The sequence below is a fragment of the Eulemur rufifrons genome, chromosome 29, assembly GCF_041146395.1.
Source record: "Eulemur rufifrons isolate Redbay chromosome 29, OSU_ERuf_1, whole genome shotgun sequence".
NCBI classification, from domain to species: Eukaryota; Metazoa; Chordata; class Mammalia; order Primates; family Lemuridae; genus Eulemur; species Eulemur rufifrons.
Genome location: NC_091011.1, coordinates 15,722,015 through 15,749,650, shown reverse-complemented (window position 1 = coordinate 15,749,650; position 27,636 = coordinate 15,722,015). Strand labels below are relative to the sequence as shown.

Here is a 27,636-nt window from a genome sequence, read left to right as displayed (position 1 = left end):
AAGAATCAGGAGCGCACCTTCCTTTTTGAGATACATGTGACACTTTACCCAGAACAGAAATTCTCTCTCTCTCTCTCTCACATCCCACCTCCTGTGCAGTTAAGTTGTCCTTTATTCTAGAAGGAAGTAAGTAGGTGCTGTTGAGTTACCTCACCCAGTCTTGACTGCATTGGAGCGGTAATATTTCCCAGAGGACACCTAGCCCGGTAGCATGTAAAACTGACTCCCAGTCGGCGGGACCTAGAAATCAGCCGCCTGCATGACTGGCACTCACTGATGCTTTGTAAAAAGCCAGCACGCACCCAGAGAGGCCTGGAGTCCTTTCTACTGTGAGTGTCTCTTTCTTTAATATTTCAAGTTTGCTTGGAAGTCGTCACAGTGCCTGGAACATGGTAGGCACTCAGTACATACGTGTTACCTGAACAAATGAAGATAAATACATAACCCGGTTTTTGTGCCAATGGTATTTTTCAGGTTTAATAATTTATGGTCAAAAGCTAAGAGGTAATAAATTACCATGGGGATTTTTTTTCCTACTTACTTGTATTACCTTAGCTAAAATAGTTCTTTAAAAAGAAGCTTTTGGATCCCTTTCTAATTATTTTCCTCATTTAATCATGTATTTACAGAGATTTTAACTATTAGATGTAGAACTGCCTCTAGAATTCTAAGCCAATAAGACTCCCCTTGGTATAAGTGCTTATTGGTTCAAGATATATTCAAAATATACAGATAAACAATCCTATCTTTTCCTTTGTGTGCACTTGAGCAAATCATTTAAGGTCTCTTGGTCTCATTTTTCTTATTTCTCAAGGGTGAGATCGGGTTTGATGAGTTCCAAGGACCCTGCCAGCTCCGATTCTCATATATTTGGCAGACTGCTGGCGAAGGAATCCTTAGATTACAAGTCACTCTTTCACTGTGGCGGCCTCTTAAAGACCTCACCCTTCTTTTTTCCTTGCTCCTCGGTCTGACCCTCCTGCCTTAGAAAACCTTTCTTTCTTGGCGCTTACAATGGGTTTTGCTCTCACTTCCTGCACTAACCCTACCGCTGTCTCCTGGTTTATAAACATTGCCAAAGAAATACATGCTCAAACATGCGAATAATTTGCAGGCTATCTGCATGTGCCACCAAACTCTTAGGTCTTTTGAGGGTAAGAAATATGTCTGGTTCCTTATGGCATCCTAGGCACCCAGCACCATGCCTGGCACCCAGGAGAGGCCACTGCTATTCAAGAGTGATCCAAGTACCCCTGGCATCAGAAGCTTGTTTAAAGGGTGCCAATCCCTCAGCCCACTACAGAGCTGTGTAATCAAAATTTGTGGAGGTGGAGCCCTGGAATCAGCATTTTCACAAGTACCTCTGAACCCTGAAGTTTGACAGCCTTTGCAGTGTATAGTCAATAAATATGTGTAGAATGCTGAACAAATGTTTCCAAAGAAAGGGAACCATTATTAATGTTTTAGGTCTTAGACCCACAAAGGCAATATCAGGGAAAAAAAGAGAAAAGACACAGCAGAAAATACAGCCCTTAACCCAGTGGTTCTTAAGTGTCTGCTGCAAAGGAGCCTGTCAGCTCTCTTAGGAAAAAACAAACCGAGGCTCAGTTCCTTTGAGGTTAGTGCAACCGAGAGAAACAGAGAGAATGGACAGAAAGAATTTCTCGTTCTCATTGAACAAGCAGGGCTTTCGATGCTCACTGTCACTTTAAACTCATTCGACAGGGCTGGTTCTTCCTCTGCCCCCAAATGACAGCACAAGGAGGTCTCACAACTTTCCTGGTCAGTGCTAGGTAACACAAACACTGCTTCAGTTTAGTAAGTCTCGAATGTACAGATGTAGTTAATAGTCAAAACTCCAACCTGAGTAGAAGTTTCAGTCCCTGCTCCCACCTCCCACCCCCCGGGCCTCTCACATCCTACATCTCAACCGAGGAGTTGCCAACAAAAGTCCTGCAGTTGGGGAAGGAATTGGTCAACTCTCTCTCTTTGTTCCCGACCTAAAGTTTCAGCTCCTCCTTCCTCTCCAGTTTCTGACCCTTTGGGAGGGAAGGAAAACGAAAGCTGGAAAGTTCCCACTTGACTGGCACTATGGTTAGCTGGCTTCATGCTCACTGGACTTGGAGATATTTACAGATGACTCTTTTTCTGAGGGATGATTTTATGGTTCTTTGGAAACCTCCCAATCCCAGCCTCTCAAATATAGATCCTTTGATGTGGATGATGCACCAACTCTAAATTCTCTATTCTGAGCTATGCCCACCCCTCCATGGGACTCTCTCATACGGGATCTAGGATGGGCCACACCAGCATTCGCTTGTGCACGCAGCCCACATCAGGGCCCTGGGAAGTTCTGGCATAAACCTCAACTGCCAGCCACTGGGGCTGCCATCCTCCTCAGCTTCCCTATTAGAGCAGCTAACCAGCCTGTCTTTTACCTTTAGCATTTTCCAACAAAAGACCAACACAGGTCTGATGTGTCCCCCTACCACCAGGACACAAACAAGCTCTCTGTGTCCTTCCATGAAAGCCCCCCTTCCTCAGCATGAAGCAAAGGGGAAAGAGTCCCTACTCCTTGAGGGGGTGGGACTCACAGAACACAATAGCTCTTTCCAAAAATACAATTTAAAATCATATTTCTTTATACCATAGATGAAGAGTTAAGAGATGTCTATCTAATTCTCAGATAGCCTCTTTGCAAGTCTGCGTCCTGGTCTAGCTGTGCACTGTACAGTCTGATATCTGCTACCACAAGATCACTGTAAGCCCCTATAACAAAAGTGAGATAAGGTGGACTATTCAAACACAACTTTAGTAAAAGCCCAGAGAGCTTTTCCTCTCTACGGGGTAGTCTGGCTCTCACTTGGAGCTCACTCAGAATGAATCCCCACGTGGCAGGGACAGTCTCTAATTCTTCCCACCTAGGAGGTCCAGAGCATAGATAAGAATCTCAAGACCATCAAGGGGCCACAGTTCCCTCAACCGCCTGTGCCCACTTTCCAAATTCTGAACCTCTGTCAGAAGAACTACCTCTCCCAGCAGTGGACACCAGCAAGGGCCATGCGTTTCTGGGAAGGCCAGATGCCCTTTGCCCTGATCCGGACCCTGATCTCCCAGCAGAGAGTCTTAGCTGTGGGTAGGTATCTCTGGATGGGCTTCAGAACAGTCTGAAATCTCCTGCAAAGTTATGCAATTTTGCGATTTTGGCATATCCTCTGGAAAGTACATATATTTTTATCAGATTCTCAAAGGGGTTCATGATCCAAAAAGGCTTATCACAGCTCTAGAGTCTCAGCATGGTCGGAACAAGAACACCAATGTTCTAATACATTACAATGTAGATAACAATTATAAAAGAGATACAGTAGTCCCCCCTGACCCGTGGGGAATATGTTCCAAAACCCCAGTGGATGCATGAAACCATGGATAGTACTGAACACTATAGATACGATGTTTTTCCTATACTTACATACCTATAAAGCTTAATTTATAAATTAGGCACAGAAAGAAGTTAACAACAATAAAAATTGTTCTATAAAATAGAATGATCATAAAAATATACTGTAATAAAAGTTATCTGAATGTGGTCTTTCACAGTCTTTTAAGGGAATGTGTCTCTCTCAGAATGCCATAATATTTTCAGACCATGATGGGCCATGGATAACTGAAACCAGAGAAAGTGAAACCACAGATAAAGAGGGACTACTGTGTGTACAGACCATAACTAGGTGTCACTTCACTGCACCTACTGTGTGCTAACTGCGAGCAGAAGAGGCTGCCCAGAAAGATGAGCTGAGTTTTTAAAGAAATACAGGATCATGGCAGAGAGAAACGGAGCAGGGGAGAGGGTGTCACCATTTCAGAGAGCAGAAAAAAACGTGAGCAAAAGCCAAGTGTGAGTGTGAAACATAGTGCAGGTAGTTCAGCTGGAATGTGAGGCCGCATGAGGGAGAATGACGGGAGCTCACACCAGAAAATGGGGTGGGGTTAAGTTGTGAAAGTTTTAATGTGAAGGGTGAGGATATGTACCTATTTCAAAGACGTGGGAAGATGATGAAAATCACTAACCAAGAAGAAATATTGTAGTTGGGCATTTGCATGTCTGTTTCCCCAGGTAGAATGTGCAGGAAAGCAGAACCAAAGTTTAAGTAACATTTATAAGTTTAGCCTGCGTATTCCCTGGCATATGGTAGGTGCTTAATAAATGTCTAGAGTAAGGAAAGAAGATGGATAGAAAAGAAGGAAGGGAGGAAAATGGAAGAGGAATAAAGGAGGGAGAGGGAGAAAGAGCGGTGGGGCAGGAGGGGGCTGCACTTTAATGCACACATACAGGAAGAGAAAACAGGAGACTATTACATCAGCCCAGGCAAGCAACACTGAGAACTTCCATGTAAGGAGTGAGTAACTTTTAGTTGTGAGATGCTATCTTGCCATAAAGCACAAATTCTCGTCTTCCTCTAAACAGCTTTTATATAACCTGCTCAGATTTGTACTAAATGTTTTAATTCATTATGAGTAGAAAGGATCTGGAAGTGTTGTTTCACTAGTCCTGTTAGTGATGTCGTGCTCACCCATCCCTCACTTTAGCCCGGTTTCCCTTATGAACAGAGTGTGCATTTGCTGATGGTACAAAGTGGATGGAGTGTGGCCATATGGGAAAACGGGAGAGTAACTGACCCGTGGGCCCTGCATGCACCTTGCTTGTGGCTTGGCCCTTCCATCAGCCACTCACTCAACAGGGCAACATGTTTGCTATGCCTGGCTGGCTGGCTTTTACATCCTGCCAGCCTGGACATACTAAAATCCTGACCTTCAACTTAAACCCTCTTAATCCATATGCTCTATTATATCTCTCCCAGATTGAGTGGAAGTTGGGTCAGCCCTGGGTTAGGATGACATTTTTCACTCTTCTAAGATTATGATTTAATCTGTCCATCTCAGATCCACCTGAAGCACTTTTCTGTTTATCCAGATAACCTTTCAGGGCTTTTTCTAAGCCTGTCATTTCCTCTTTGACGACATTTAATATACATATTTCATGTTGAATTTCTATGGCACACCTTTGAATCCTGAATCCTTAAATGTTCATTCACTTCCTTCGATAAATTGCTAGTTCATAAACAAAAATATCCTGCATTTGAGGACATGGCTCCAGATGCATCAGAGTGGCTGCCTTGGTCTGTACAGTTACAAAAAGGAGCACAGGAATCTGACTTAAAAAAAATAAATCTATAACATTCCCCAAGTTAATTACAACTCCTCACATGCTCAGAGGTCAGGTGATTTACAAGTGGAGCAGTGAATCCCTTTAACCTCAAGAATTCTTTAATGATATCTCTTCTTTTGTGAACTAAACCAGAGCAGGCATATGGTACATGACAGGTAAGAAGAGTAAGCTGAAGTTATCAAGTGGCCAAATTACAGTTCCCTATCATTACTTCTAATTTTTTAGTGAACATCTACTATCTGCAGGTTGCTAAGAGATAGAGCAGAAAGATTTTGAAAAAACCAAAAGACCTGAATAAAAAATGATTACCTTCGTTAGGAAACTATTCAGTAAAAGAAGCAACCAGGGACACATTAATCTTAGTGCAGGGCACAACACGCTGTCCCCTTAGAGGAGGGCAGAGGAGGGCAATTCATTCTGGCTACTGTGGGTCCCAGCCCTACCTGAGAGGGCTGCTGCTACTCAGCTCCGGTTCCCATACAGAGTCACACAGATACAGATACAGTCATACAGGTATTTGGCACATGACTTGATAATATTAGTTAATTTAATGAGAGAGAGAGAGAGAGAGAGAGAGAAGGAGGAGGAGGAGGAGGAGGAGGAGGAGGAGAGGAAGGCAAGAGATCAGAGGTCAGTTAAAAGCTTCTTTCAATGATCCAGACAAGGTACAATGAGGTTCAACTAAGGGAAATGACAATGGAAAGAAAGTAATAAATATAAAAACTATCTCAGAGGCAGGGTGAGGCATTTGTGGAGGTCATTAATGCAAATTTTTCTGGCTCTCTCCCTCTCTGGGAATTGAGAGGACTACACTTCCTGTCTCCTTCCTGTTTGGGTGGTGCCATGTGACCAGTGCTGGCCAATGAGTTGCAAGAGAAAGTGATGGGGGTTACTTCTGGGCCAAAGGATTTAATTCCCACCCTCAAAAGCTCTCTTTCCTTCTGGTAAAGTACAAGATAGTGGCTGCTCCATCAGTTTGGGCACCAATGTGACTACAATGAACTAAGCTGATTTATGACATATAAAGAAGTAAACTCTGCTGGCGTTTTAAGGTTACTTGTTACCATAGCATAACCTAACCTATCCGGATTGAAACATTTATGTTTGTCTCTTTTGTCTATACTGCATTACACAAAGTAAAAATACTACTATTGTACTTCCCGTAAGCAAGACCAACCATCCTGGCAAAAATCCAAGAGACATTTGCACAAACATCTGAACTCACGTAGGTAATGCAACCATATTACATCCTAGCCCCATTAATGTTACAGAATCTGTTGCTTTTTATGAATTTTCCCAGGTTTCCTTTTTGATGACCCTTTTCTCGCAGTAGTTTATCATTAATATAATTATTTCATTAAAACTATTAGTTGCTTTCTTTTTAACTTACTACACATGAAAGCCTTTAAAAGGAATTATGTGAATTGAATGACTAATTTGCACATCAGTACAAAATAAACAAATCACTCATGCAGTATATTCATTCTCCTACGAAAGAATTCTACTGTAGAGATGGAAAGGGAATATAAGAATGAGAATAGTAATATTATTTATGCTATAATATGAGTAATTTTTAACATTTAACAGGAGTAACATTTTGCTACAAAATTAAAGTCATTTTGTTATGGGTTTCTTTTCAAAGAGTCTGGAATGGAACTTGCAAATCTAGCAAAGACATATTTTTGAATCTTATATTTCAAAATATGAAAATAGATGTAGCTTAAGGAAAGTATTATTTACTGTGAAGGCAAAGCAAAGCTAGGATACATGTAGTCCTAGAATCATGTCTTAGATTTCCTCATCTGTAAAGTGAGAGGAAATATATTAATACTCTATTTCCTTTTCTCAAAACATAAGCAAGAACCAATGAAATGAGATCTATAAAGCTCTTTTGGCAACCCTGAAGTTGTTGTATAGGAACAAAATTGAATTGCTTGTTTAGGAAGTTTAAAGTTCACCCTAGATAAGAAAGATTTGTGGTGATACGAGGAAAATTAAAGAGAAAGCATAGTCAGATTCTTAAAAAGAAATCTCTTGCTATACACTCTGGCTTCCATAGCCTTCTAAAGGAATCAGCCACCGCATCTTTGTCACTTAACTTTTTTTAATCTGAACTGACAGATACTGAAGAATAACTGTAGGGAATAATCCCCACACTAGCAGAGGGGATGGATTAAATCAACCATGAAAATAAGCACTGGCCCATGTGTCTATAGCCTAAAAGAAATTTGAGTGAACATAGTGCTGTGTTTAAACCAGGTGCAGTCGCCATTGAATTGCCTGTAATATTTTCTTCTACAAATCTCCATTTGAAGGGAAAGGGAAACACTGATGCTTTGAAAGCCAGGATGCATTGCTTTGTCCACTAAATTTAAGTAATTATTTTATTAGCATAGAAATATAAAATGAGCATACTTTTTCCTTTCTCCCATATCCATAGAATCATTTTTTAGTGAAATTGGCTTCTCTTCTACCTTAATTTTTTAAAAAAGTAAAAATTTCCTTGGGAAAACCATGCTCAATAAATGTTAGCTATAATTTTAAACATTTTAACCTCCAAGATAGATTGGCCTTCTGAGAAGAGGCCACCAAGGATGGAAATAACTGTTTTACACATTTGTGGAGAAAAGATAATGAGATTGAATGTTACATGAGCACTTCTTTGAGCAGCTTCCTATTTCACTGAAATGTATTTTCTGTCCTTAAACACATACAGTATCAAGAAGAAAGTGAGGCATAGACGGTGATTCTCAAATGTCTCAAAAAGCAAATAAACAAACGAACAACAATGTTGACTTGCTTATCCCTGTATTGGAGAATGTGCAGAGCACAGAGAACTGACATCCAAGGAAAACCATTTTTCTGCCCTATTCTTTACCAAGCCTCTGCCACACTCCGTAAGAGGACCCCAGTTATTGTGGGAGGGTTAGGATTCTCTGATGGATAAATTTGGTCTCATCTGTTAACCGGATTTCAAATCAAGAATCAATGTTTCCATATACAGTCTGTGGAATCCCTGCAGGTTATGCAAGCATCAATCAAAGCAAAATCAAGGAATATGTCGGATATATCTACCAGAATTCAGTTAAAATGCACATTCAAATCCTAGGGGCTCTAATATGATATTGGATTAACACCTGAAGGATATTTGAAAATTTGATGGGAAAAGGCAGAAGAGGGTTATTTAAATGTTTTGCTTAAGGAAGATCTTACTTAAAAAATTAGTATTGATAGAACTGCATTTTCCTCCTTTACTCATGCTATAGGCTTATTTGGGGAGCAAGATATGCACACCAGGCTCCTCACAGTTAAAAGTCCGTAGCAATCATGCCTTCCCAGAGTCTGGGAAGGGGCAAGTAACCCCCAGGTTGTCCTAGCTGGTCCTAGAACGTCCAAGCTCCGGTTTCTCACCTTTGCACACTTTTTGTATTTCTTTCTCCTTTCCTACCAGACTATCTGAAATGCTTTGCCTTCAAAGAAACTGCATGTGTTAAGAAATTGTTATGTACATACCCCTTAGCACATATTTACATTTTTTAATCAATCCAAGATGTTTACTACACTCACTTAAACTTTCTCTTCAGTATGCATTAACCAGATTCACCACACTGCATAAGTTCACCACATGGATTAATCCATGTAGCCTTATTAGGGATAAACTTAAGAATTGCATTAGGCATATTTTATACAGAAAATTGCTCACCACTTCCTTCAGAGACTCTGATATAAAATATATAAATTATATACATATAATTGTATTTATATGTATGCATAAAATTCTTTCATTCATAAAGTGGTCATTTCTGACTATAGCAGACAGAGACACCTTCGGGCTATTTCTAAGTGAGTCCCTCACAATATTAATTCCATACATATGAGTAAGTTTGTGTCAAAAAAAGCAAGATGATAGAGTTGCAAGGTCAAATGAATTTGGTCAGTGAGGGATGGAAAATATTAATCAGGTTTCTTTAATGCTGAAATTCTAGTTATCAATATTCTAATGCTCACTATGGATTGCCAAAAATAGGATACAACATGTGGTGTCTCCCAAAGGTTTTGGCTATGAAACACCTTTTTTTCCATGGAATATATGTGGGGACTAGCATCCTATGGAATAGTCCTTGGGAATATTTCTTGGACTATCAGGAAAAAATGTCTATTTTTGACTTTTCAAAAGAAGGTTCATGCCACAGTTGTTGTCATCAATGGAGCCAAAGGTGAAGTCAGTTCCATCCAGAGTCTAGCCCTCAACCTAAGGAGCTCAAGAGACTCAATCTAATGAGTGTCCTAGGATGATCAGAATATCGCTTGCTAACTCAAACCAAGGAAGACAGATTGTAAAACCAGGATGCCCATTTTAACTTACAAAGAGAAATATAATCATCAAAGGGACCTAATGTGATTGTCCTTTAGCCAACACCTTCTCTGCTTGTGAAAGACAATTCCATGGAAATCCTTATCGTCAGAAGGTTGCCAGATAAGCATGGATATAGAAATAGGCATGCCAATCACTGAAAGATATAATGGTCACATATATAAGCACAGTGGGGTATACCTGCCAGCTGGACTGGAGCAGTCATAGCCTCCGACCACCTCCCCAGCCACAGAATTGGCTTCTGTAGTGTTTGTCTTCTGTACTTCTAGTAACCTCCATCTGATGGACATCCATCAGATGTTAAAGCTTTCACCAGTTCAAGGCTTTCAATGCAGCTGAACTCTAAGCACTATGAGAGCAGGAACATCTCTGTTTTGTTCAGTAATTATTAATTGACCAGTTTTTGAAGCCTGGGGACTATCTGTGTCTTTCATGTGGCTTGTGGTAATGTATATATAAATAATATATATGATATTATAAATATATGTAATATTGAATTATATAATATATAATATTGTGTGTGTGTATATATACACATATATAGTGAAAAGGAGAGCAAGAGAGTGAGTCAAGGAAACCTCTTATAATTGTGCTTTCACCAATCCATTATAGATTAGCTCCATGGAAATGTATATCTTATCTCTCTGAGGGCAATTTCCCTTTTCTTAAGAGTACCTTAATGTGGCCTGATACGTAGCATAATCACCTCTGATAGTAGTTTTAAAATACTGTGCTATGATTCTTAGGAAGTTATTTGATTCTTGGGCACTGAAGCCACTTCCGCTTTAAGAAAAGCTAAACATGTTTGGAGTTTATGCCCCACTTCACCCTGGAACCACTGACTCATCGGTGCAGGGAGTAATAGAAGGAACGCAGGGACTCTTCAAGACGAGATAAACCCTGAGGTGCAATTTATGCTTCAGAGCTCCCTGGAATCAGGATGAGGCTGGGACTTCACCTAAAGTCCAACCTTTGCTCCCTTCCTGGCTTCTCTTGGGAGCCCTTCCTTAAATCATTTGCACTTGAATCTTTGGCTGCATTTGGGAGAATGCAATTTAGGAGACATGCTTTATAAGATTGTTGAGAGGACCAATGAGAAAATTAATGTCAAGCACTTAGAACAGTGCCTGGCACATAGGAATTTGCTGCTATCATACAAGATGTAGCCAAAGTTTGGAACCTGACTTAAAAAAATGTATCAATGTAATAGTGGCTAAAAATCAATTCAGGAAGACATGCTGAGTTCTCAGCTATACTCCTCTGCACCCTCAAGTTCACCCCCCCAGAGCAATCACATTTAACCATTTCTGGGTTTAGGCCTTATAGGTTTACCTCCATATTTCTAAAGACTTCCAATTTATCTCTATTCTTGATTTATTAACTTCGTGTGTCTTCTGTATGTTTCCTGCTATGGTGTATGAGGATTTAGCTCACATACATCTCCCACTTTCTCTTCCTCCATCCTCCTAACAGAAGTAGAGCCCTATTTTTAGGTAACTTTGTAACTTTAAATATTTAAATCCCTATTTGTTCTGTCAGCTATAGATTCTCCACTTAGTGCTCTGGTCCTTATTTTCTCTCCTCCTTCCCACCAACTCTTCTCTTTTGCATGGTTAAGGGTGATAACATTTGTGTTCTCATCAAATGTATCATGCTTTGTTTATAGGTTGTTCCAAAAATTGAAAGGCTATAAACACTCTTGACTTTAATATGGCTACCTTGTTATTTCCTACAGAGCCAAGAAATATGCTATGAGCAGGTGTCCCTCTCAGTCTGGATTTTAGCACACTCAAACAAAACATCCAAGTGGATCATCCTTTCACACTCTACCAAATGCTCAAAATCACACCACATTTTATTTTACTGACATAGTATAATTGTACAATACCTATCTATGGTGTATAGTGAGTCAATCAAGGTAGTTAGTGTATCCATCACTTCATGCATTTATCATTTCTTTGTGGCAAGAATATTCCAAAGCCTCTCTTTGAGCTATTTTGTACTATACAATACTTTACTATTAACCATAGTCACCCTACAATGCCATAAAACACCAGAATTTATTCCTCCTACCTAACTGTAAATTTGATTATAAATTTTCTCCATCCTCCCCTGCCCCCTTGCCAATCTCTGGTAACCATTGTTCAATTCTCTAGTTCCATGATACCAAACTTTTTTTTTCTAAGATCCCACAGACGAGTGAAATCATATGGTATTTGTCTTCCTGTGTCTGGCTTATTTCACTTAACACGATGTCTTCCAGGTTCACCCATGTTGCTGCATGTGACAGGATTTCATTCTTCTTTATGGCTGAATAATATTCCATTGTGTATATATACCACCTTTTCTTTATCCATCCGTCCACTGATGGACACTTAGGCTGATTCCATATCGTGGCTATTGTGAATAGTGCTGCAGTATACATGGGAGTGTAGATATCCCTTCAATATATTGATTGTATTTTCTTTGGATGTATACCCAATAGTGGCATTGTTGGATCATATTGTAGTTCTATTTTTAATTTTTTGAGAAACCTCCATACTGTTTTCTACCGTGGCTGTACTAGTTTACAATCCCACCAGACAGTGGATAAGTGTTCCCTTTTCTCCACATTCTCACCAACATACTTGCTTTTGTCTTTTTGGTAATAGCCATTCTAACTGGAGTGGGGTGGCATCTCATTGTGGTTGTGTTTGCATTTCCCTGATGATTAGTACACCACATTTTATTACACAATTGAATCATGTTGTTTCTTTTATTGATCTTATAAAACCATACATTTTTTTCTTATATTGTTTGTTTTGCCTGAAGTTTTTATAAAATAATAAAGTTGCCCATTCTTTATTAGTAGTAGTGGTATAAGAAGAGATGTATACCTTCTTTAGGAAGTGGCTGGTATCTTTTAACTTATTACTTTCTCTATAGCATTGAATCCATTCAGTTTTTCTTCTTGAAGTTCGATAACTTCTTGTTCTAATTCGGAATAACTCTTGCATATCTGCATTGTGACTTTCCCAGACTGACTTTGATATTTTCCTGAAGTTTTTGGTTTCTTTTTTCCATATTCTCAAATTCTTCCAAAATCTCAAATATTTTATCATTACTATGGAATCCCCCTGTTTTATGCAGTTATTTTACCTTAGAACCTTCTGCCTTTATGCTCCACTCTGGACTGGTTGCTGTCTAGAACGGCTGCACAGCTGTCATGGTGGCGTCCCTCATGTTGCTCTCTTGGGGGACGTACACTGTCTCCTGGATCTTATGTCTTCTTCTTTCTTAGTTCATGACTTTATTTTACAGAAGTACCTATTCAACGTTGTAAGAAAAAGTATGTAAAGATAAGATGTCTAAGTCTTTGTAAGTCCCAGAATGGGCCTTACTCTGCTCTTGCATTGGCCAGATAGTTGAGCTAGCAATAGAATTCTTGGCACGAGATAATTTTCCCTGAGAACTTTGATAGCATTGCTTCTCTGATTTTAGCTATATGGTTTTGCTAATGAGAGGTATGATATCAGTTAAATTTATGTTTCTTTGTAGGTGGCCTTTTATTTTCTCTCTGAAATCTTTTTGGATTTTAAAATATCTTTATCTTTGGTGTCCTGCAATTCCATGGGGGAGCTATCTAGGTATGGATCTTGTTTCTTTCATCTTGGTTGGCACTCAGTAGGAATCTGGAGGGACTTCCTAAGTACTTGGAAGAGTGATCTGATTTAGAGCTCAATGTATTACAGTGAGATTGTGGGTGAATGAGAGGAGAAGCACTTTACTTTGGGGTGCCCATGTTCCCAAATTGAAAATCCTAGTTCTTCCCTGGACAGTTTTTTAATTTCTTTAGAGGAGAGCCTTTCCCTTATTTTCCTGAGATATTAGGCCTAGCTGTGGGCTGTTCTGCAGGCAGAGATGGTGGGGAGGTCAGCTGCTCCATAAAGGGACTTGCCCCTCTGAGTCCTTAGCCCCTCTGACACCCTTCTGGGTGGGTGCAGCTCCCTTGGGGATAGTCCTGCCACAGCTTCTGCTTTACAGGGGGCTCATCTTGTGCTTTTCATCTTCCCTATTTAACAAGGCATCTAAAAGCCAACGTCATGTGTCAGGTTTAACCCTTCTTCAATTACTGCAACAAGGATGCCCCCTAAAATGTCAGCAAAGGCAGTAGCAGTTGGTAAATTGCCCTGATTTCCAAAAGAAGGTACTAAAGAACACTGGGTGATTCCTAGGTGTCTGTTTTCTTTTCTTTCCAACCCATTTTTTTCTTTTTTGCTAATGGCAGAACAATTTGTTGAGATGAAATAGTCTCAGAGTCATGGAGCTGGAGAAGGAAGCTGATCTGCTTGGTTTAAGGTCAAGGGAAGAGCCGCCCTTCTCTGCTTGCAGCAGCTCCAGCGTGGGCTGCTGGGGGCCCCAAGGGCAATGGCTCCTGGCCTCCTAGGGTCTTTGAAATGCAGATTTTATCCTTCTCTCTGGAGTCTACTTTCCTAACCAGCTCCCAGGGGATTCTGGTCCACAATTTGAGATAGGCCACTAGGACTGGTGACAACAACCAAGAAGAAAGAAGCTTGGGTGGCTCAGGCAATACATGGAAAGTTAAAGGGATGTTTTCATTGGAAGAATTTACCTCTTTTCCCCTGACATCTCCAGAGACACTTAGATCTCTGCCTTAAATGCAAAGAAAGCAAAAAAACAAAAAATCAGATTAAGGACATGCATAGCAATATTTCTGGAGCCGATAACATTGACCATATGTAAGATGATCACACGTCATAATCTTTGAGGTAGACTTGACTCTGGTTGTTTCTGACATTGTTGCCAAGAATAAAGGCAGAATTCCCAGCAAGTGTTCACCTTCTGTGCTTTTTCAAAACCTCCAGTCCTCAGCTATCTACCTTTTTCCACCTACTTAGCAAAACTTCTGCCTGCTAATGTAAGCTGGCTAGGGACGCCTTTACTGAGGGCACCAGAAAGGGTTTCTGACCTGCATCCTTAGTTATGGCTACATTAGATGTTCTTACCTAAGGGGCATGTGTGGATGTCCTATTTACTAACTCCAATTCCTCCTATTGGGTTCTTCTAGATTCCACTTTCTTCTTCTTCTAAAGGTTTCAGTGGGCAACAAAAGTGAACAATAAATACAGAGTTAGGGAAGCAAAGGCTATAGCTGGAAGCATTGGTTTTTTTCATGGGCCCAGGGATTTTTTTTTTTAAGACTGGCTGATCTGGGAGTTGCTGTTCCCAGTTAAAGATAAATTCAGCTGGAGAACTCTTAGATGCCACCCCAGTGATACTCCAGAATGCCTACTCGCTTTCCTTCAAATGGCACGAGGCCTGAGCACAGTGTTGCTGCCACCCTATGTCTAAGCATGGAGGGAATGTTTTCTTACCATCAAGGCTATCTTGTGGCCGGGCGCAGTGGCTCACGCCTGTAATCCTAGCACTCTGGGAGGCCGAGGCGGGTGGATCGCTCGAGGTCAGGAGTTTGAGACCAGCCTGAGCAAGAGCGAGACCCTGTCTCTACTAAAAATAGAAAGAAATTATATGGGCAACTAAAAATCTATATAGAAAAAATTAGCCGGGCATAGTGGCGCATGCCTGTAGTCCCAGCTACTCAGGAGGCTGAGGCTGTAGGATGGCTTAAGCCGAGGAGTCTGAGGTTGCTGTGAGCTAAGCTGACTCCACGGCACTCACTCTAGCCTGGGCAACAAAGTGAGACTCTGTCTCAAAAAAAAAAAAAAAAAAAAAAGGCTAACTTGTGACATGAATAAAGTGTACTGTGGCCCTTCCCCACTTCCCTTCCACTCATGCCTCTCACCGTTCCTTCCTGCAACACCTCTTGTGTGTCTCTGTTCTTCATAGTAACTCATGGCTCAAATTAGCGTCTTAACCCTTGAAATGCACATTTACATTTTGTGTCTTACATTTCACGTTGGCAGGCTTTGCCCGCAGCAGGACAGAGGTACACACTTTCCCAGGAACTGAACCACTCATCACTGAACAGACCATTCAGTTTAGGTTCAGTCACTGGATACCTGAGCCACCCCTTCTCAAGAGCACAGCCATGGAGGGCATCTCTCTGCAAGTGAGCAGTTATCTTTGTTCAAGGCTCGAGGAGGAAATAGGTTGCCCCTTCAGTGCAAGTAATTCTATTCTGTTTCAAAGCTTTGGGAAGCACCCGGACTACTCACTGGCTGTGTAAACTTGGGAAGGTCACTTAACCTTTCTGAGCCCACATTCTAATGTATAACATGGCAGTGATATAATCTATCTAAATAATTGTCTTGAAAAGTTAACTCATCATAGTAAGTGAAAGTACTTTCCAAACGTTGAAGCACTGTCTTACTTTTGACCCAAATCGCCATGACGGTTCTCTGCCTGTGCACACCGTGTCCAGCTTCCGAGTCTTCTCCGGCATTGCTAGAAGCCACAGGGGTGGTGTCTTGAGAGTACTTAGGAATGAATCTACAGTTCACCTTGATAGTAACCCTACTCTCTGCTCTCCCTGGTGGGCACAGCCTGTTCCTCTGTGTGCCGGAATCCTGCTGCCCGGGGCTCTCCTGCGGCCCCACCAGGACAGCCCTTGCTGGAGGCTGCCCTGACCCCTCAGGACCATGAAGCCATGAAGAGTGGAGAAGGATTATGCTCGTCCTTTGTGGCATCCCAAGGCAGTGTAGCTTTTTTTTTTTTTTTTGTAGTAAAATACACATAACATAAAATTTGTCATTTTTAACTATTTGACATTTTAACTGTTGACTAAATGTACAGTTCAGTGGCACTAAGTACATTCCCGATGTTGTATAATCATCACCACTATCTAGTTCCAGAACTTTTCAACACCCCTGACTGAAACCCTGTACCCGTTAGCAGTTACTCCCATTCCTCCCGCCCTGAGACCCTCGCAGCCACTGTCCTGCTTTCTGTCTCTACGGATCTGCCTATTAGGGACATTTCATATAAATGGAATCCTACAACATGTGGCCTTGGGCTTCTGGCTTCTTTCTCTTAGTGTCGCATTTTCAAGGTTACTCTCTTGGTTTCTCTGTGGTGCTCTTTCTCTCCCTGGGACCAGCCTTGCGCCAGGGAACTGGGCTAAGGGTACCCATTGGGTGCCGATCGCCATCACGCTCTTCCCAGGATTCCTGGTCACTTGCAATGATAAGCCCTGCTGCTTCCTTCCTCCTGAGGATGGGTCCTCTGCCCTCTGTAAACATATCTCAAAGAGGCTACCCCAGTTCCCAGACACGCCCAGAGGTGTGTAAACATCAGCAGTGAAGAGCAGCACATGCCCCTTCCCAGCAGGTTCTCAAACCCGACCCTCCAGCTTGCCAACTGTGCCCACATACGTCTGAACTTGAAAATGCAAGAATCACATGTTCTTTAGCACTTGAGTACCATTTTGCTTTCTATGCCTTACAAGGTATAGGACACATTTGCATTTCTCCGAAATCTTCCATGGACTTGCTTTTTAAATGTAGGTATACACCGTGCTTTTGACTTTCCCCTCCTATGTCTTGGAAGTAATCTGATGTAAATCCCATCCAGTGTAATTCTGATGCGTCTGGTGGTATGGCTCTATTTAGGTGTGGGGTTTACTGAGGAAACCCTTAACAAAGATTCAACGTGAGAAATTGTTTCTAATTTATAGTCAACATATAGAAACTGAACAGAAAAATGCAGGATTCTTGGCTACTCCTTTGTCATGTTATTAATTATTTATTCAGGAAGTTTCAAGACACTGGTTCTGCCACAGCATTCTCTTCCCTCTAGGAAATTCAGTTTGATGAAATTTTGTTTTGTGCTTCTTTTTCAAAATTGCAAATTTTTAAATTTTCTGAATGTACTTCTGTGTATGTCTTTTTCTTTCATAGCTGCTGTTATTGTAGTTAAATTTTACATTTAACATTGCCCTATGTAGTGTATAATAACCAGACTTAGAGGAAACAATCATAAAAGGACATAAATACCAGAGAAGAAAGTAAAATATTTAATCTTCCATGCCTGGGGTCAGCGTATTACCCCAACAAGCGTCATTTTATCTGCAAACATTCTTTGTAGTTCAAATATGTCCTTGAACCTCCTTGATTTTATTCTTCTTATTTTTTTTTCATTTTTTATATCTATATTTCACTATGCTTTATGCAATGAACCATTTACAAGCATGGTATTTTCACATTTTTTTAACTCTCATTTTTATATTATTGTGTAGGTGGGTTTGGCATTTATTAGACCAGAGTTACGTTCTCATACACCCCTCTTGCTTTTCTTTGCATCCGGTACATATCTGAACATATTTTATTTTCCATCATCTTTTGCTTGCAGATGCCAAATTAGTTTACGTAACTTGAAGGAGGTCTGCTTAGGTTTATGCCTTTCCAGTCAAGCTGCTGTTACGGGAAAGAAATGTCCAAGCAATGGGAACTCACTGCCATAAAGAAACGAAGACACATTTGGGACCATGGCTCATTAGTAGGTTAGGGTCTGCTGCACCTACCCATCTGCCAATATCTATCTGCCAATATTCCCCAGTCCTTCCTGTTTCTAAGTGCTGATTTAGATAAATGCTTTTTTACCCAAAATGAAACAGTATAATATTTAAGTCAACCATGAAAATAAGCACTGACATATGTGCCCCCACCTGAGAGAAATCAGGATAGGCTTGATTTGAATCAGGCAGGAGGCCAGATGCAATCAGTTCCCAAAGTCTGTAACTCTACCCAAAGGAGAGAGCAGGCCCCCAGGATCCTGCAGGATGCAGACAGTCTTGGGAGGTCAGAATCGAGCTGGGCGCCCAGATAGTCAATAAAATGTAATTCTGCATAATAGGAAGGAGGGAGGGGAAAATGGCAAAACCAGGCCTTCCTCTAAAAGTTTTGATAAAGGGGGCGAGTCTGGAGTATTCTCCAGGCCTCAGTCACACACACCACCTCTACCTCTGGAGTCACCTCACAGGCCCCAGAGCACCTTGGATTTACACACAAGGCAGGACACACGCCGGACTGTTTGGACAGACCTGGAGTAATTCAATGGCCCAGGGAGGACTTGCTGTCCCGACTGGCCCATCGTGGAAGCCCTGCGTGGTCCTGGAGATCACAGAAGTGGTATTTGGTACCCCTGGGAGTGGTCAAGCTATCACTTCACCAATACAGCTATATTTCCTTTAAGTAAACCTGATTTATATGTTTAAAATCTGACTTACACCAAAGGTTACTTGAAAGGATCCATCTTCCCACCTCTTTCACAAGATAGGCTCTCTGCCTTCTCCGGGATTGAAAGTTATTCAAAACTTCTAGATCCTCAGTTCCAGGCAGGCCGTTCTTTACATCGTCCTTCAGAAGTATCAAACCATGCTATTATCTGGGTTTTTCTCCAGCCTGGAGTAGCCTCTCTTCCTGCACCTCACTCTCCTGAATTCTCTCTGCTCACATCCCACACCCGCCATGAAGGCTGCATTGGTCTCTCCATCCCATAGAGGCCCCGCTCCTAACTCTCCCAGACCTTCTGGTCACTTTCACACTGTTGACCATTTAGTTACTTAACATTAATGTATCACACGTCTACCGTTAGCAGGACTTTGTAACAGGTACCTCTGAAGCTGATTGTCTCTTGCAAGTTGATCTTATTTCCCCAAACAGACTGTAAGCACCTTGAAGGCAGGACTATGACTTTTCTTTAAATCATACAGATCACCTGGCACATTACCAGTACCCAGCTGGCACTCAATACATTTTTAAAAATGATTTTTAACTTTACAAAAATAGTTACTGGCTGATTTTCTTACAGTGAAAGTTCTTCAGGTACACTCAATATATGGTTTAACATATTTGTGTTTTTCAAGAACATATTTGTGGTGTGAAGGCAGGTATGTCATATGTCGTATGTCACTTTACAGAACCAGTAGATTTTTAAAAACAGGGACGAGTTTAATGTTGTAAATAGGAGTTATTACCTTTGGGAATCTTGACTAATTCTAGGTAGAAGAGGCAGGAAAACATAGCAGCCAAGGCTGGCGGGTTCAACATTGATTCTTGTATCTATTCATTCACGGGCTTGTTGGAAAGCTGTTAAACTGAGATTTAGGCAAAGCAGGAAGTGAATTTGTTTTTCAGCCATAATTTCCCGTTGACCATTCTTTGGTTCAACTAACTAGGTTCCAACTGCAGAAACTGCTCAGTGTTAATGGGCATACAAGAACAAATTTCACGTGCTCAGTATTAAGACAGCTTCTCCCACTAACTCTCACCTTTCCCATAACAAGGAAATCTTAAAAGAAGCCTCCGTTGCCTGAGTTCCTTACTTGTCCTTGAGGTGTTGCTGTGTCTCATCACCACACTGTACACTGCATAGTCACCTGCGGTATTTCCTCCAGTTTGGGGCTCTGTCTCTTTGCTCAGCAGGCGAAAAATTCAGAATCAGACTTTTGACTCTGCAATATGGAGAAGCATATACTGTCATTAAATTTAAAGAAGAACCGTAGAAACTTGAAACTAAGATGGCTAAGCAGGTTGGTGGAGGTCTGAAGTAGCAAGTGAAAATATACCAGTCATGGTGTTGATGATGGATGAAAGGGAGACTGCAAACAATTTCGTTTTCTGTTCTTAACTCCAGTCAAGCACTTACCAAAAGAATTAAACTGGTTGAACTTTATAAAACAAAATCCAATCTTGAGAGCATGAGTGTATTTCCTGAGCAGTATGGAAAGGAAGAGAGAGACAAGTACTTGCAAATGATCTCCACTCCCAGGACACCCCCTTGGGGTGTCGTGCTCACCACCTTTAAAAGTAATGCCCCATGATGTGCTACATTCTGGTTCTCCCTAAATTTTACAATGTCCCCAGGAAGTGACTTTATTTCTCCCAGTGCCTCCCAACCTCTTTCAGTACCAAAAAGCTTCAGGGCCAGAGGGCAGCTTTTTCTAAAGGAGGCCCTTCTCAGCTTGCACAGAACGGGCTGTCAAGACCCAGGAAGGCGGTTTGTCATGTTGATTTCACTCCCCATTCACTTTCTCTCCTTGTAGCTACCTCATCCCTGAACTCCCAACTCCAGCAGCTCCAGCTCCAGTTCCAGCAGCAGCAGCAGCAGCAGCAACAGCCTGCACCGCCACCCAGCCAGCACCCGCAGCCAGCCCCGCCGGCGCCCTCGCAGTCCCAGCCGCCGCCGCCACAGCCCACCCCACCCCAGCAGCCGCCACCTGCCTCCCAGCAGCTGCCGGCTCCTCCATCTCAGCTGCAGCAGGCCCCTCAGCCCCAGCAGCATCCATCCCACTCCCACCCCCAGAACCAGAACCAACCGTCTCCAACCCAGCAGAGTGCAAGCCCCCCGCAGAAACCCAGTCAGTCTCCAGGACATGGCCTTCCTTCGCCGCTCACGCCACCCAATCCTCTACAGGTATGCTCCCCGTCCGCCCCCAGGAGCACAGAGGACCCTTCCGTGGGGTCGTGCCATCCCCCAGGGCAGAGGGCCAGCAAAACTTAGCGTCCAGTTCTGCAGCGTCTAATTCAAATTGATCTCCTAGACGTAGGGAAGAGGAAGCAAATAGCAGGCAACTGGGGATACATGTAAACGAAACAAATAGAAGCCCATTGATGTTGCCCTCCAAAGGATAAATGTTATCTGTTTCCTTCTGTGAGAGGCCAGCACTATAAGTGCACTTGTAGCCTGTAATAATTCCATTTTATGATACTTTTTGAAGGCAGCAAAGATAGCATCCAATTAAAATTATTACTAGCACAGTTTTGTAGCCCCGTGGAGAACTGCATCTACCTCCATGAGGCATGGTGGTTATTTCTCTATATTATGAATACAACAGTGTCTTACCTTAAGTACTTTGTGCTCTTTTGTTTCTATGTTTCTAAAGACTCTCTGGGGTTGGGAGGGCAAAGAAATTTAGCCCCAGTCTTATGTCCCAGATTCCAACCATTACTCCGCAGTCTAACAAGTGCTCTAAATTCATACCGAGAGCCTCCACAAATATGCATCTTTATAAAATAATAAAACTTCTCTATGTTTACTTTATTACTGTGAGGCTAAGGGCATCAAAAATAGAAATTTCAGGTTAATCATGAACGCTTATCTTTAACCTACCTATTGAGCAGGCATGATGGGAGCATTCAGGAATGTAAAACTTTAAACTTCAGAAAACCATTTTTAACTTAGGTGCCTTTAAAATAAATTAGCATCAAAACATAATGACTGTGATGTCAACCTATCAGATCTAGAAATTAATAGCTCAGTAGAACGATCCATTCTTTGACTTGCATTATGATGCTTTCCCCTGTGAGATTTCAGATGACTTAGTGTGTTTGTAGTACCATGACAACATCCAACAGAGTGAGCAGCCTATGCACCCCTTTCAAATGCCAACTCACCCGCTTCCTTGGTGGTGGGCAGGCACCCCTACCTGAGGATGATAATTGCAATGGCATCCTTGGCTCCTAAATAGCAAAGTATACAAAACAGAGACAGATGGGAACACAGACAGAAAGGCAGGTAGAGTAGGGTCTTAGTATTTTAGAGCTGCTGTGGTTTGTTGTCCCATAGCCTTGTCTCTTTGAACTTGGATTCTCAGCAGTGGCTCAAAGTTTTCCTAGAAATGAAAACATCTGGATGAGATGAGTAATTGTGTTTTCCTGGGCAGTTGGGCCAGGGATACTTTCAATGTGAACATTTTCCTGAGTTGGGTTTGAAGATGTATTTTCACAAGTCTTACAAGGCTGAGACAACATAACACCTTTGACACAGGACTGAAATGAACATGGGTTTCAAAGGCCTTCACTGTACACCTGACATCTATAGAGAGAGTATACTTATCAAATTTACAAAATGCATGATTACGGAAACTCTAATGTTTATCAGCACTTGGAATTCAACTCTATTGTTCCAAAGAATGAGTTTAATGTTTTTTAAGAATAGATAGATTAGATGTACCTATATACCATGTAATTAAACACTTCCTCTATCCTAGGCACCAAAATGGGTAAAATTACCAAAGAAAAAAATGTCCCTGCTCTCAGGGATAATATTACTTTGCTGTGCTCCCAATTGTTGAATATATTCCAGTATTTCTTCCTTGTAAGTGAAAGCTTTGGGCTCTATGGCCATCAGCCTCCTCTGAACACCGTCAGCACCTCATACAGCTCTGTCGGCCAGTGAAATCCCAGTGTAGACAGGCCCAGTTGAATGACTGTTGAGAGAACTTTAGATGAGGTAACCATTCAGGCTCATGGAAATAAATTCTTAGGAGAATTTCCAAAACTTCTCCTAACAGTTTCCCATGGAAATCCGAGGGTTGTTTTGTTTTTGCAACAAATGAAGGCTCAGAGCCACATGGCTTTCTTTCTAACCCTACGAGAATATTCTAATTTTTCACTGTTGGGATTTTAGCTTACAAACTTAATAAATATATTTAGAATACATTTAAATATAGATAGAGTAGATTCTACTCTAACTCCTTCTGTGGATCTAGGGGCAAACACTAAAGGACTTGGTACAAATTTTTGAAACATTACTGATCAGATATAGAACTAATTTTGAATAAATCATGTCAGTAGGAATAAAAGGACTTCTTTCCTTTGCTATAGGCTTATGGAAAGAAAATGGAGAATTTTATAGTTTAATTTTTTTTTCTACACTGGCTGCAGGGTTTTTGAGTTTGTGGAACGTGGAATGTTTGAACTTTTTTAAAAAGAAAACTATTTAAAAGGAACTACAAAGATATTTAACTCTCAAAGGTGATGATCTTTATAAAATCTTTTTGTTTGAAGATTATTAAAGGAATAAAAATCAACTAAATTCATATATGACAGCTTAAATTTTATTTTCAAATGGGCTTTATCTTTTTACATTATTCAAAATCTGTCTGAGAGATATTAGTTTAGAACTATGCAATGTATATTGTCAGGGGAAGCCAGTAAATCGGAAGGTGCTTTCCTTCAAAAAACAGAACTTGGGAAGATAACAATTATTTCTAAAACTGTACAGATGCTGTCTTATCTCTAGAAAAAAATAAATAAGGTTGTGTAGGCATATTTGGGTGAGCACATTTCTCACGATGAAAAAAAAATTAATACTGCTGATGGGTATAAACACTCTAGACAAAAATTCTCCAAATAGCTCTTATCAGGTTTTTCTGTAATATTACACAGTATAATTTTATTTCACTCTTTTAGTCGATTCCATGAAATGGATTGCATTTACAAAACCAGGTGATTGTTTCAAGACAAATACGATTCTAAAGTATTCTCCTTTCAGAGAAGCCCAGGAGGGGGATAACTTTGCTTATTAATTTTGATCACCCAGGCTTAGAAGAGGTCCGGTGGTCTAGAGTGGGTACCAGCAGCCGGTCCCTGGAGCGCTGTCTGTAGATTTCCCACTGAGACTCACCGACCCACAGCTTCATTCTTGCCCAGGAAGCATGAGGAGAGGAGGTCTAAACAGAAAGGACAGACACAAAGGTCCTCAGGGGCCAGGCAGTCAGGGTAAACAAGTAAGGTGGTCTGGGTTGTAAAACCCAAAATCAAATTCAGCCCTTGGGCTCCAGAATAGATAGCAGTCCCTACTCCTTACTTATTTTTGCTCTAACCCACTGGCCACAGGCTGTGCCAGAATCTAAATCTAGAAATGGCAGATGTGGTGGATAGGAACAGATCAGAAACATAAATGGAAGCAACCTTTTATTTACATAGAAAGATGTGATCTAATCATTCCTGGGTACAAAAAAAATACAATTTTAATTTTGATATATAAATTTGATCTGGATAAAGATCCCATAAGCGCAAGAATAATGAAATAGAAGCCTCCTTTCTATGACCTTTGAGATGGCTTTTGGTTCGGGTTTTTGTTTTTTCTTTGAGAATGCTCCTCAGGAGTTTTTATTTGCACTGGGGAAATTCCAAAGGTTTTGTAAAAGCCGAACGTGCACATATTCCCTCATGAGTGGTCTGGACACGTGTGGGTGGAGCCCAGTCGTCATGCAGGTGGAGAGAGTAGTTTTGGGAGTTTGAGGCCTCATTCTATTTCTGACCCTGCCTCCAGCGAACTCACAACTTTGGAATAAGTCAGTTTATTTTCCTCATCTGTGTGGTCTGAGGTCTTTTTCAGGCCTATAAGTCTATGAGCTACAGGCTGGCAGGCCTCTGGAATTTTATTGGCTATTGCAAACCTGATGGTCTTAAAGATTCTCTGAGTATTCTTCAAGGTCAGGTTAATTTCTTCCCACTCAGCTGGGTAGCAGAGTGAAGAGAGAGTGGGGAACAAACATAAGTGGGATAATGATAGCAGAAGCAGATTTTATCTTAGCCAGAAGAGTCCAAATTAAAGTCAAGTTTTTATCCTCGGAGAGTCACTGCTGTAAGCTCTGGTCCCAGATTGCTTTTCCACACCTATACATTAGAGGAGCTTAAGAAACCAAATGCTGCATTTAACCTTGGCCTTCTGCATACCATCTTGCATGGCAGGAAGCAGGGTAATCTTTTCCTTTTCTTGTTGTATTGCACATTTTAATAAATAACAGAGGGAGAGAGATATCAGTGGAAATAGGAGAGAGAAAGCCATCTGTGCTTGTGTGAGGAATGAGGGGCATGGTCACCTCCTCAGAGGTGAAGTTGCTCGAGAGATAGTGTAAAATGTATTCTCAGCCGTGTGCATTTGCTAATGGAAAGGTCTAGTTACCACTCAGGCATAGTGGAGTAAAACTGCATCGGAATGTCACCTCTGTTGTGCAGTGGGCACAGCCTTCTGATCTTCTTGTTTGAGATGTTTTCCCACTGGCAAACTTAGTTTAAGTTCCAAAGTGTGTATGTGATGGAAGAACGTGGCACATTATCACTTTTTAAAACAAAGAGTCCAAACCCTTGAGAGGGAGCTAGACTTATGTGACTTTTATCCTCTTTAACGCAAATCGTTTCCAATCATGGGTCTGCCCTATAGAGAAGGCCCAGTGTCCTGAGCCAGATGCCCCTTCCCCCAGAAATTAGCCTTGATCAATTTGCCACCATATTAGTCAAGGCTCTGTGGGTCTAAGTTTTTTCATCTATAAGGGGAGGGAGCAAGATTAAATACTTTCTAGAACTCCTTCAGTTCTATTTGGAGTTTTATGTTACAAACCCCTAAAACTGTGTAGTGTTGGGTGACCTATGCAGGCATATTCATATAACCCATTGTGTGCCATGGTAAATTCTAACAGGATTCAGATATCTTCATACCTACACAGGGCAGAATCACTGTGTAGAATTCTTCTAGCCAGAACTGAAACTAAGGTGAGGCTATGAAGCTCTCATCTCAGATGCAGAATTTAAGGGTGCACCCAAAAATTCAGTAATCAAGATAAACAATATTTTAATGCAATGTTTTTAAAAATCAAAATGAATACCAAAAACCCATGATCAATAAAATTTCAAATTTTTAAACACTGGATCAGTAACAGTATTGAGCTGTATCAGAGTTTAAGGCAAAAGAAAAACCTAGTATTACTGATATTTTATTGATCATACATTTTTGGCATTCATTTTTACTTTTTAAAATATTTCATTAAAATTTATTCATCTTGATTGCTGTGTTTTGGACACATCCTTAAATTTGGTGCCTGAGGTGAGTGCTTCATTCGCCTCACCCTTGTTGCTCCCAGCTTAGCTACTAGCTGTGTAACATTCTCCAAGGTCAACGGCATTCCGTCCACTGTAAATTTCAACCAGGCCTTGCATCTCACTTTCTAGTTGAATTTGAAAATTGCACCAAATTTTGTACAGTAGAAAAACAAATGTATGTTGGATAAGGCATTGGGGCAAGGGGCGGGGGGTAGAAATCCATCTTCCTGGTTACAGAGAACTAATAAGCCAATCATTTTTGATTGAACTGAAACGTTATGACAATCATATAGCTCTTTTGGCTGACATTTTTCACTGAACTAATTTATGATTTTATGAAATTAAGTAAACTTGGTGAACATGGTAGGAGTATCACTATGTAGACAATATTCTCCTAGAGCAATCAAAGCCATGGGGACCTTTCGAAAGCTGGAAGAGTCCACATGGGGTGGGAAAGGCTTCTTCTTGGTTTAAAGAACCAAAAAAAAAATTATTATTTTGGATAAGAAAATCCATCTAAACTCAGAGTTATTGTGAAAATTAAATACAACATATTGTTAAAAATGCTTTGTATGCTATAAATTTGTTAAGCAAATGTCGATTATCTTAAAGATATGAAAGCGTATGAATTTATTTCTGCTTATACTGCCATTCAGAAAATTGAGGGCTTCCTTCATGATTCACTCATTCAGCAGGAGATCAGGTAGGAAATGAGAATCCCTTTACTCAACAGTATTAAGCACTGAATAAAATAAACAAAACATATTTACCCATATACTCTGCAAGGGACAATTTCTGCTTTTATGAAAGAAAGAAAATCTCCTTAAAAAAACCCCTCAGTTCAACATTACTGACATTTCAAAGAATTTATTACGTGCATTTGAGATCCAGCAGGAACAACAAAGTTTATATTGCTTTGAGAGTGGCAGGGGAAAAATTAGTTTACCAAGAATATACTTATATACTGCGATGCTTCTTTGTCATTGTCTAGATTTACCATTCCTGGGCACTGCTCTGTAGATTAGTCAAATCATGTAGAAGGGGGTTTAACAAAGCAGGCAGCATGTTCACACCACCGGCTACGGAAGCTCACGTCAAGTAGTGATAGATGGGGAGGGTGCCAGACTCAAAGTGGGGACGGAAAGATTCTTGCAGCATCTGAACATGGCAAGTGACTACTTCTCAAAGAAAACAGAACCACTCTGATCACCACAGTGGGGCAGATCCATGTTCTCTCTGCAGTGAGCTCAGTAAAGGGCCTGGAGCCACCTACACTGCCCAGTCCCATCACCGTCTATTGGGAAGTGGCTGACAAAGTAATCCCAAAGTCTAGCTCAGAACGCTTCTGAAACAGTTTTGCCTTCATGTGCACAGATCCAGGGTCTAGTGGCAATTTGAGATGCCCAGAATGTGCTGGCTGGCACTTTGCTCTACACAAGCAAAACTTAGCCAGCATTTCTATGCAC

At 41.1% G+C, this 27,636-nt stretch overlaps 1 protein-coding gene across 2 annotated transcripts in view; it reads left to right on the top strand.

Moving 5' to 3' along the window:
• The window catches only part of POU6F2 (POU class 6 homeobox 2), a 434,582-nt gene that overhangs the window by 306,703 nt on the left and 100,243 nt on the right, over positions 1-27,636 (top strand). For both annotated transcript variants that reach the window (XM_069462202.1, XM_069462203.1), the window contains one exon: positions 20,605-20,975. In XM_069462202.1, the coding sequence (XP_069318303.1) occupies positions 20,605-20,975 (371 nt within the window). The remainder of the gene's footprint in view (positions 1-20,604; positions 20,976-27,636) is intronic.